Below are 11,840 nucleotides of genomic sequence, written 5' to 3' on the forward strand. Positions count from 1 at the left end.
AAAAAACAACACACTATGGACACGAGATTAGGCCCAGATTATTTTAATTTACGCTAAAGAAACAGTTTTCTGATGCAGTACTGTATATGTCACGGATGTGTTTTACACGCACAGACTACAGAGACAGTAGATGAGGACTGGCACATGATTATTTAAATTTACACTAAACAAACTGTTTTCGGATGGCGTACTGTGTATGTCATAGAAAACAACACACTATGGACACTAGATTAGGCCTAGATTATTGGAATTTGCAATACAAACTAAGTTTTGGGATGCAGGACAGTATATGTCATGAAACCCACAAAAATATGGACACTATATTAGGCCAAGATTAGTTAAATTTGCCCTAAAGAAACAGTTTTTGGATGGCGTACTGTATATGTCACAGAAAGCCACACACTATGGACACTAGATTACGCACAGATTATTTAAATTTACGCTAAAGAAACAGTTTTCGGATGGAGTACTGTATATGTCACGGATGTGTATTAAACACACACTATAGACAATAAGTGTGATTATTTGAATTTACGCAAAAAGACACAGTCTGCGGATGATGTACAGTATATGTCAATAGGTATTAAAGAAAAATATCTTGCTGCTGACAAACACACAGTAGTCCTTAAAAGGACTTTGGGGTCTTTTAAAAGCTTTTGGTAGTAAAAACAGCAAATTTCTCTCCCTGCACTATCTGTCCCTTCCTCAGCACGGATGTCCCTGAGACTGATCAATTTAGCGCAGGTAAAAATATATTGCTGCTCTAAAACACACACACACACAGTAGTCCTTAAAAGGACTTTTGGGTCTTTGAAAAGCTTTCTTAGAATAATAACTGTGAATTTCGCTCCCTAAACTGCCTTTCCCTTTCTACCCTCTGTTCTCCCTGACTATGACTGATCTGAGCATGTGTCATCGGGTGCTATATAGGACCCGATGACGCGTTCCGGCCAGCCAATCACTGTAATGCCAGCAGCCAACATGGCTACTGGCATTACAGTGATGGCAGTACTTAACTGCACGTTTATTGGCTGCTTAGCAGTCGCGAAACGTGCGGGAGGGAGACTTGAGCATAGCGCTCGAGCACATGCGGAACTCGGACAAGTACGGCCATGTGCCGAGCATAGCGATGCTCAAGCCGAACCGGTATTCGGCCGGGCATGCTCGCTCATCACTAGCTAAAGATAATCACTTTAAAGCTGATACATTATGTATCTTTGAGGAGGATCTGTGACTGATACCCCTTCAGTTAGTAGAATAAAGGTGTACACAGAAGAGAGTGGGCTAAAAGTTCAAAATAAACTTTTACCTCCACAAAAAAGTACTTACAGTATTATTAAATATTCAGAACATGATTTGATATATCATATATTGTATAGTTAGTGCAATTAAAACATAGAGTTTGTCTTGCACTCTTCATGGGTTTGATTGTCATAGATTACTACAAGTAAATACACGTCAGATATATTTTAATTACAATAGACAGATTAATGACAACTGTTGCGTAAACAATCTGGATACTCAAGAGTAATCTTGTATGTCCTATATACAGGTGTCTCCTTTTAAGTATTAAGTTCAACTGGCTGTTACAATCCAACATAAAATGATAATGTACCCTAATGATCGTGAGAACATTGCAGTGATTAGATACATGGAAATAGATTGCTGAGTTTAAACAGTGCAAGCAAAGCAATATTTCCCAAAGGTGTGATCAGTTAAGCAGATTGATGGGTGGTTGCCAGCTTTGCCAAACCCACTATTGCATTAAACTGGTCTCTTGACACCCATGCAACCAAGCCCAAGTTTCAAACAGATAAAAAGGGACACTGTTGTCTCTCAGTGCAAAGGGGCCCACACTCCTTCACCTTATCTGTTCTTTTCGTTTCCTTTCAATTTCATTTTTCAGAATCCATTATGGCTTATTTGCAAAAGCAAAGCAAAAGTGGTGGTGGAAGCGGGGGATTTAGTACCTGCTCAGTAGGTGGCGGAAGAACAGGAAGCTCCCGAGTTTCTGGTTTTGGATCAAGAAGTTTATATAATTTTGGTGGACAAAGGAAAACTTCAATTGGTGCTACCAGCTATCACGCTGGGGGAAGCCATGGTAGTGGTGCAGGAGGATTTGGTAGTGGTGCAGGATATGGTTTTGGTGGAGGAGGATATGGTGGTGCAGGAGGATTCGGTGGGGGAGCAGGATATGGTGGTGCAGGAGGATTAGGTGGGGGAGCAGGATATGGTGGTGCAGGGGGATTCGGTGGGGGAGCAGGATATGGTGGGGGAGTAGGAGGATTTGGTGGCCATGGAGGTGACCATGGTTTTCCTGTTTGCCCACCTGGTGGAATCCAGGAAGTCACAATCAACAAAATCCTTTTGCAGCCAATGAATGTGGAAATAGATCCAGAGATTCAAAAAGTAAAAACTCAAGAAAGAGAACAGATTAAAGCCCTCAACAACAAATTTGCAACTTTTATTGACAAGGTAAGACTCCTATGGAGACAAACTAAATCAATTGAACATTTGTAAATTGTATAACTTTTTTAAGTAAATGTGTATATTTATTATAGTCAGCGCATTGAAATTAATTTGGACAAAGCTGTTTCTCAGTTTATAAACATGACTTCCATTTCATTTATAGGTTAGATTCTTGGAACAGCAAAACAAAGTACTAGAGACAAAATGGAAACTCTTGCAAGAACAAGGATCAAAGGGTGGTACCAAAAGAAACAGCTTAGAGCCAATTTTTGAAGCTTATATTAGCAATCTGCAGAAACATCTTTACAGCATAACAAGCCAGAAAGCCAATCTAGACAATGAACTGAAGCGCATGCAAGAAATGGTAGAAGAATTCAAGAAAAAGTATGATGGCATTATATTTTAGAATATTGATCTGATTACTAAATTTATTAACCTTTCTTTGACTTCTTGGCAAGAGAACAATTTCTAAACTAAGATCTTGTTTTTGTATATTATACACTAAACTTTTCCACAACTCAAGTACAAATCATTTATAATAAGGATCAGCCATTTTACATTGTATTTGTACTTTTTGTAGATATGAAGGTGAAATTAATAGGCGCACTCAGGCAGAAAATGAGTTTGTGGTGCTTAAGAAGGTGAGTTGTGTTCAAGTGAACTAAGGCTAATTTGACATTATTTTTAAGTAAGCGAAGTTATGGAGCCTCAAAATAAATGAATTGTTGGAATGCATTGACTATTTCTATTTTATAGGATGTCGATGCAGCATATATGATCAAGGTGGATTTGGAAAGCAAGGTCAATGGCCTGACAGAAGAACTTCACTTCTTGAGAACTCTATATGATGCTGTAAGTCTTCTGGTTTATTAACCATTTTTCATTGTACATGGAGTTAAATAAAGGAACAATACCGGTGATTAATTCTGGCTAAAATATATCATAATTTTATGTCATTTTAACTGCATTATTTAATATACCTTAAATTGAAATTAAATTAATAGAAACATTATTATCGTAGCTTTGAACCTTAGCTTATGTGTGATGCTTTGTGTGATTTACAGGAGCTCTCACAAACACAAGGAGGAAGTGAGGATACCTCTGTTATTCTGTCCATGGATAATAACCGAAATTTCGACTTGAATAGCATCATTGTGGCAATTAAGGAGCAATATGAACAGATTGCACAGAGAAGCAGAGCTGAAGCAGAAGCATTATATGACAATAAGGTTAGTGTCAGCCACCTGCTAATGCATGCTAATCTAAACCCTATCAACGCTTATAATTAGACCCCACCCTGTACTCCTAATAGATATATTGACAATGCAAGTCGAAACTTAGACAGTGTGTTATGAAATACTTTATGGAATACGTATAATTTGTTACATTAAAGGGGTTGGCCACCCTAAGTATCAAAAATCCAAAGTGCCCCAGACAATAGCCAAAACCATGAAGTATTTATATCCTGTGACATGCACTGGCTATATGTCCTTTTTCTAACCTGTTCACCATGACATGCCTCCCTGGAGGAGCTCCTCAGACCGGCTGTGTGGGAATAGCAGCGGCAAAGTGAAAGTAAATATCCCAGCATGCACTGCAGCAAGCATGTTCAGAGGAGCGGTCACATGACATCCCCGCCCACCTGTGTTTCCATAGAGACAAGAGCCCCTCTGACCACTGTACAGACATAGCAATAGGAAGTAGGCCCCAGTCCCAGCAGCACACAGGAATATGATGCTAATGTATCACACATATGTTACTGGGGGGAGGGTGGGCCCTGTTCATAAACCTGCTGTAGGGCCTAGTCATTTCTAGTTGCACCACTGAATACTATGTGTTTTAGAATTTTTAACTGTGCCTTTAAATTAAAAAAAAGGGCGTGACAATGGCAGGGAGGGGGCGTGACCAGTCGCCCCAATAAATTTACGTTAATTTTCGCCAATTTTCTGACACAAGTCAGAAGTCCATGGCAGCTCTGAGCTGTCATAGATTTCTGTTTAGGTGCATGGACGGCCATAGAGGGGGCTGTTGAGCGGGGGGACAGATCTCTGATGAATACATTTGTAGAAATCGATCTGCTCACATGGAGAGGAGCCTCCTGTCTATCATCACACGACTAAGGCTACTTTCACACTAGCGTTAGCAGGGTCCGGCAGGCTGTTCCCCTGCTGGATCTGTGCTAACGCTAGCCCACTAGTGCCGCCGGAAGTCCGCTCCGGCCCCATTCACATTCACTGATGCCCAGCACGCTGCATTTTTTACTCCGGCCGCCTCCCGGCAAGTTTGTCGTGCTGTGACCACATCTTCGACCTTAAAGTGAATGGGGTCGGAGCGGACTTCTGGCGGCACTCGTGGGCTCTGTATACAGATCACTGTATATAGTGTACAGGGGGTCACGGATCTCTATATGCAGTGGTGGGGGTCACATATCACCATATACAGAGTGCAGGAAGGAGAGGGCACACAATTATAGATGGTGAGACTAGTGACTGCTGTAGATATCACTGACCTCAGCCATACTGACAGCTCTCAAGGGGTTAAAGCTCCTGAACTGTTGGTCTGGCTGTATTATCATGTCTGTAATAGAGGAACCATAAACAGGACAGACCCTGGGATTGCTCACAGTTTGTGGTTCACAGCGCTGCGTTGGCCCTGCTACATCGTCACATGTTGGCAGGATCCTCTCAGTACAGGGGAAACAGAGGGGGCAGAACCTGCAGTCAGATCAGCCATCACAGCTTTCCCTTAGTCTTCCTTCCACCTGCAAACATTTCTTTATTTTAGCTTTTAACAAGTGTCCCTGCTAAGCCCCTGCCAGCCAGGAGTACCAGTCACAGAAGGAAAGCACCTCTGATACAAGCAGGATGCTTAAGGACCCAGACAGCAGCACACTCCTTCAGGCATGGACAAGGAAGCTCCTCCATGGCACCTGCAAGGATGGACAGATAGGCAGCTGTGAGAGCAGGACAGGAGTGGGCGTAATGAGAGCAGGACAGGAGGGGGCGTGGTAAGAGCAGGACAGGAGGGGGCGTGGTGAGAGCAGGACAGGAGGGGGCGTGGTGAGAGCAGGACAGGAGGGGGCGCGGCGAGAGCAGGACAGGAGGGGGCGTGGTGAGAGCAGGACAGGAGAGGGTCTGGTGAGAGCAGGACAGGAGGGGGCGTGGTGAGAGCAGGACAGAAGGGGGCGTGGTGAGAGCAGGACAGGAGGGGGCGTGGTGAGAGCAGGACAGGAGGGGGCGTGGTGAGAGCAGGACAGGAGGGGGCGTGGTGAGAGCAGGACAGGAGGGGGCGTGGTGAGAGCAGGACAGGAGGGGGCGTGGTGAGAGCAGGACAGGAGGGGGCGTGGTGAGAGCAGGACAGGAGGGGGCGTGGTGAGAGCAGGACAGGAGGGAGCGTGGCGAGAGCAGGACAGGAGGGGGCGTGGTGAGAGCAGGACAGGAGGGGGCGTGGTGAGAGCAGGACAGGAGGGGGCGTGGTGAGAGCAGGACAGGAGGGGGCGCGGCTTCCAATAGCAGGAAAACCAGGCAGTTCTACTTAAGAAGATATATTAGTAAGTGTAATATCTCCCTACTTTCTTCATAGCTTTAATAAGTGCTAACAGAGTGGCCAACCCCTTTAATATTCACTTTTATACTTATTGTTAATCATACAGTATAACATTCCAGTAAATTATCCCTTAAGGACCAAGCGATTTTCATTTTTTGCATTTTCTTTTTCCTTTTTTTTAAAGGGTGGTCACTTTCTAGCTAACTATGACCAATGTTTAGTTTAGATGATAATATGGCAATTGCTAATACAGCCTTTGTTTATATTTGCTGCCGTTCACTATATTTCATAAGCCATGCCTCTTGTTAGGCAAATCTTCTGTGCTGTCCATGAAATGGCTGCTGAAATAGGGTCATTTGACCAGGAAAATAACCTCCATGTGATGTCTCCTGCCTTGAAATACACTGCATCTGCACTAAAGGCCTAACAGTGCAAGTGCAGTGTATTTTAACAGAAGAGACTTCACAGTGGAGGCGATATAACTTGTCACATGACCTTCCATCATCAGCCATTTTATGAACAGGATCTCTCTGTGGACAGCACAGAGGATTTGCCTAACAAGGAGATGTTGCTTATGAAATATAGAAAATGGTGCAGAATTTAACAAAGGCTAAACTAGTAAGTGACATATTATCATCTTGCTAATATTAGCCAGAAAGTGGCCAACCGTTTAACATGCAATCATCTGATCATTGTCCCTTAGACTGCAGTGAATTACCATTGCACTCTATGGGAGGGTTAACATGTTCCTATGAACATAGCTGTGGTAGGTCTCAGATCCTTCAGAAGGCTCGAGGATACCACAGCAACCAAATTGCTCCCTCTACCTCGGTGCAAGGTAAAATACCCTTACAACTTAATATATTATTTATAAATGTAACACTTAGCATGTGCTATGCTTGCGTCCATATTAAGATGCTGAGATGTTCTCTTTTTAACTCTTTTAGTACAAGCAGTTGCAAGCTGCTGCTGGAAAACACGGTGACAGCCTAAATAGCACAAAGACTGAAATTTCAGAACTCACCCGTATGATCCAGAGGATGAGGTCTGAGATCGAGAGCACGAAGAAGCAGGTAAGCCTAGCTGGTTAGAATAGATGCATTGATAATGACTGAATTTGTCCTTATACAGTATGGAGATGGCTTTGGGAATCAAGAAAATAATTGCAATTATTTTATCAGATTGAATCTCTCAATACCGCCATTGCTAAGGCTGAGCAACGTGGTGAGGCTGCTCTGAAAGATGCCAAACAGAAATTGGCTGAACTTGAAGCTGCATTACAGAAGGCCAAAGAAAACCTGGCCCGTCAACTGCGTGACTTCCAGGAGCTCTTGAGCGCGAAAATTAATATTGAGGTTGAAATTGCCACTTACAAAAGAATCCTGGAAGGAGAAGAGGAAAGGTCAGTTTTATGAGATACATAAGGGGTCTTTAAAATATTAACATATGTTTAATGTTTGTTCCTTCATTTCCATTTGAAGGACAAAGGCCTGGACATACTGCTAAGCTTGCCATCGGTAATATATTTCCCAGATATAGGCTTGTTTCACACTAGTGCTAAACTGTTCTGCTAGGCTGTTTTGGTTGAGCAACAACCTGTCATAATTCATTGCATCCTGCTTAGCCGGAAACTATCTGAGCACCGACTGCACCCGTTGGCGATTGAGCCTGTTTCCAGAATTACTGCTGAGATTTACCCGGCTAAATACTGTCCATCCGAATCCTGGCACTAATTCCAGAAACAGGCCGGATGCCCGCTGGGTCTTATTACAGTCAACGGGCTCTGGCGGGGAAAGGTAGTATATGGCAGGATACGATAAACTCCAGCAGGCTGGTTCTCTACCGGAACAGCCTGCTGGAAAAGTATAAAGTGTGAAACAGTGCTAGTGTGACACTAGCCATATTCACCGGATCCATATAAGGCTCCCTTTACACAAGCAGATGGACATTAACACACACCGACAGATCATATAGGAAATTGATCAGCCAATTATTGGGACAGATTGGAATGAACGATCGTTCCTGTGATTATTTGTTCAAACCCCTCCTCAAAGAGTTACTGTTGCTGACAAATGATTCTTTTTATCCCCATGTGAAGATGCCATCAACAACAAATAAGTGTTTCCTATTTTGTCAGTTGATTACTGACCATCGCTGGAAGTTGACCCATATAAAAGAACCTTAAGGGTTGTTACCAACCTAATAGAATCTCAACTAGTCTAACGTTACTACACATATTCTTGTGTTTTCAGAATGTCTGGAGAAGTTGTCAGCAATGTCAGCATCTGTAAGTATAGCTCACCATTGTGAATAAGGTAATATTATAATTATGCTAAAGTATTTATGAAACATAACTGAAGTTTATTCTTTCTAAATCTAGCCGTTGTTGGCGGTTCTTCAAGTCACTCTGGTGGAGTAGGAGGAGGATTTGGTGTTGGTGGAGGAAGTGGATATGGCACTGGAGGAGGCACTGGCGGTGGAATATCATATGGAGGAGGCATGTCTGGCAGTGGAGGGTCATATGGAGGAGGCAGCTCTGGCGGTCGAATATCATATGGAGGAGGCATGTCTGGCAGTGGAGGGTCATATGGAGGAGGCAGCTCTGGCGGTGGGATATCATATGGAGGAACCAGCAGTGGTCAACATGGTGCCTCTCAAGGAGGCAGCAGTTACAGCCATTCTGGAGGCAGAAGCTCAGTGGCGGTTTCAAAAACATCAACATCCTCAGTGAAGAAAACCTATTAGCATGTTCCAATGCCCTAGCACTAGTCACCACCCTTCATCTCCAAACTGCACTATACTTTTGTCAGTCTGCTCAAATACATGAAGCTTCACTAGTATGTTCAGTTGTATCATCCTGGCTCATATCGTGTTTTCTAAGGGATACAATTGACTATAATGTAGACATTCCATACTTCCTTTAACTATCTTAGTTATATCCATCAGTCAAATTGTTAAATATATTATCAGGAATTTGGGAAGTTAACACCACTGTATTTGTCAAAACAAAAGATCATGACCACATCATTTAGAGGGTGACGTGTCCTTTATATTCCCTTTGTATGAATGTAATTGCACTCATGTGTATCCCTGTAACATACCTAGGTGAGTTTGCTTGAAACTTCTGAGCTAGGTAATGGATGGTGCCAGTCTTGTATGTTCCTGCTTTCTTTGTTTCTGAGAGTTACGTAAGTCAGGGATCCGGGTGTTCGATGTATATAAATACTGTTTACTGGATCTTTCAGCTCCAGGCTCGCATGTCTTGTCTTTTCTTTATATCTTCAATAAACTGCATGTGAATCTTACATGAACTGTAGTTTGTGTACTTTTATGCCGCAATACATTTTTCAGATATCACAAACTGCTGTTAAATGGTACAATGCAAAATGATTGCAGATGCAGGACCACAATGTGTTTACCCTGCTTTCATTGTAAAACTAATATACTGTACATGAGCTGCCATAAACATAACACAAAAATCGATTAGCTGAAAAAAAAAAAGAAAAAAAAAATCTTATTCTATTAATTATCTTAAGCTAGTTTCACACCTGCATTTGGCTGTTCCGGCAGTGAACGCTTGCAGTAGTTTTTGCCCGGCTGATTTCTGGCATATTTGTCAGGCGGCAGTATCCAGTAATGCCAGATCCGGAGAACTCCAGTAGGCCGTTGTGTGTCAGAACAGCCTGTCAGAGAGACAGCCGCAAGTGTGAAACTAGCCTTACATAGGTTAAAAGAAAAAACACAAGTCCATCAACTTCAACCTTTTTCACTGAACTATCCACCTTCATCATTAATTACGTACTGAATGCCGAAACACTTAATGCCATTTGCTACTGGGTAAAGCTTCTGGCCCTATGTAAATGCTGACATGGTATTGGCCATTACTTCCGCTCGGTTTAGGGTATTCTATAGTCTGACTACTCTGTACAGAATCCTTTCCTATATTGATTTCTAAATTATCTTTCCTCCACATGTAAGGAACGTCTCCTGGTTCCTTTGTAAACTCCTTGGAATGAATAAATCCTGCGCCAGTTCCTTGTATTGACCACACATATATTTGTACATGTAAAGAAGGCCACCTCAAAGGTGTCTTTATTCCAAGCTGAACATGGCTCATTTTCACCTTAAGGACCCGGCCATTTTTTGCAAATCTGACCAGTGTCACTTTCTGTGTGAATAACTTTAAAACGCTTTTGCTTATCCAGGCCATTCTGAAATTGTTTTTTCATCACATATTTTACTTCATGATGCTGGTAAAATGGAGTTTAAAAAAATCATTTTTATTAATAAAAAAATACCAAATTTACCAAAAATTTGGAAAAATGTAAAAATTTCCAAGTTTCAATTTCTCTACTTCTATAATACATAGTAATACCTCTAAAAATAGTTATTAATTTACATTCCCTATAAGTCTACTTCATGTTTGGATCATTTTGTGAATGCCATTTTATTTTTTGGGGACGTTACAAGTAGGGATGAGCGAACCCGAACTGTATAGTTCGGGTTCGTACCGAATTTTGGGGTGTCCGTGACACGGACCGGAACCCGAACATTTTCATAAAAGTCCGGGTTCGAGTTCGGTGTTCGGCGCTTTCTTGGAGCTTTTTGAAAGGCTGCAAAGCAGCCAATCAACAAGCATCATACTACTTGCCCCAAGAGGCCATCACAGCCATGCCTACTATTGGCATGGCTGTGATTGGCCAGTGCAGCATGTGACCCAGCCTCTATATAAGCTTGGGTCACGTATCGCTGCACGTCACTCTGCTGTTACAAGTGTAGGGAGAGGTTGCAGCTGCGACTTAAGGGCGAGATTAGGCAGTGATTAACCACTTACCGTCACACTAACGCCGAAAGGCGTCATCTCTGCGGCGCTCCCAGGTCACACTAACGCCGATTGGCGTCATCTCGTGTGAGCCGAGATTTCCTGTGAACGCGCGCACACAGGCGCGCGCGCTCACAGGAACGGAAGGTAAGAGAGTTGATCTCCAGCCTGCCAGCGGCGATCGTTCGCTGGCAGGCTGGAGATGTGATTTTTTTAACCCCTAACAGGTATATTAGACGCTGTTTTGATTACAGCGTCTAATATACCTGCTACCTGGTCCTCTGGTGGTCCCCTTTGTTTGGATCGACCACCAGAGGACACAGGTAGCTCAGTAAAGTAGCACCAAGCACCACTACACTACACTACACCCCCCCGTCACTTATTAACCCCTTATTAGCCCCTGATCACCTCATATAGACTCCCTGATCACCCCCCTGTCATTGATTACCCCCCTGTCATTGATCACACCCCTGTAAAGCTCCAATCAGATGTCCGCATGATTTTTACGGATCCACTGATAGATGGATCGGATCCGCAAAACGCATACGGACGTCTGAATGGAGCCTTACAGGGGCGTGATCAATGACTGTGGTGATCACCCCATATAGACTCCCTGATCACCCCCCTGTCATTGATTACCCCCCTGTCATTGATAACCCCCTGTAAAGCTCCATTCAGACGTCCACATGATTTTTACGGATCCACTGATACATGGATCGGATCCGCAAAACGCATACGGACGTCTGAATGGAGCCTTACAGGGGCATGATCAATTACTGTGGTGATCACCCCATATAGACTCCCTGATCACCCCCCTGTCATTGATTACCCCCCTGTCATTGATCACCCCCCTGTAAAGCTCCATTCAGACGTCTGCATGATTTTTACGGATCCACTGATAGATGGATCGGATCCGCAAAACGCATACGGACGTCTGAATGGAGCCTTACAGGGGCGTGATCAATGACTGTGGTGATCACCCTATATAGACTCCCTGATCACC

At 43.2% G+C, this 11,840-nt stretch overlaps 1 protein-coding gene across 1 annotated transcript; it reads left to right on the plus strand.

Annotated features, from left to right (window-relative positions):
* Positions 1–1,823: 1,823 nt before the first annotated feature.
* LOC120996189 (keratin, type II cytoskeletal I-like) lies at positions 1,824–9,320 on the plus strand. Its single transcript, XM_040425951.1, has 9 exons — positions 1,824–2,475; positions 2,633–2,853; positions 3,050–3,110; positions 3,226–3,321; positions 3,534–3,698; positions 6,963–7,088; positions 7,197–7,417; positions 8,268–8,302; positions 8,396–9,320. Exons 1-9 carry the CDS (start codon positions 1,915–1,917, stop codon positions 8,758–8,760), a joined length of 1,851 nt encoding a protein of 616 aa, XP_040281885.1. The 5' UTR covers positions 1,824–1,914; the 3' UTR covers positions 8,761–9,320.
* Positions 9,321–11,840: the final 2,520 nt, after the last annotated feature.

The sequence above is a fragment of the Bufo bufo genome, chromosome 3, assembly GCF_905171765.1.
Source record: "Bufo bufo chromosome 3, aBufBuf1.1, whole genome shotgun sequence".
In the NCBI taxonomy this organism is placed as follows: Eukaryota; Metazoa; Chordata; class Amphibia; order Anura; family Bufonidae; genus Bufo; species Bufo bufo.

Excerpts from the sequence above, each read along its gene's own strand:
- LOC120996189 (XM_040425951.1), top strand. The coding sequence starts at position 1,915 with ATGGCTTATTTGCAAAAGCAAAGCAAAAGTGGTGGTGGAAGCGGGGGA. Across the intron at positions 2,854-3,049 it reads GTAGAAGAATTCAAGAAAAA|ATATGAAGGTGAAATTAATA; the intron begins GTATGATGGCAT and ends TACTTTTTGTAG. Across the intron at positions 3,111-3,225 it reads AGTTTGTGGTGCTTAAGAAG|GATGTCGATGCAGCATATAT; the intron begins GTGAGTTGTGTT and ends TCTATTTTATAG.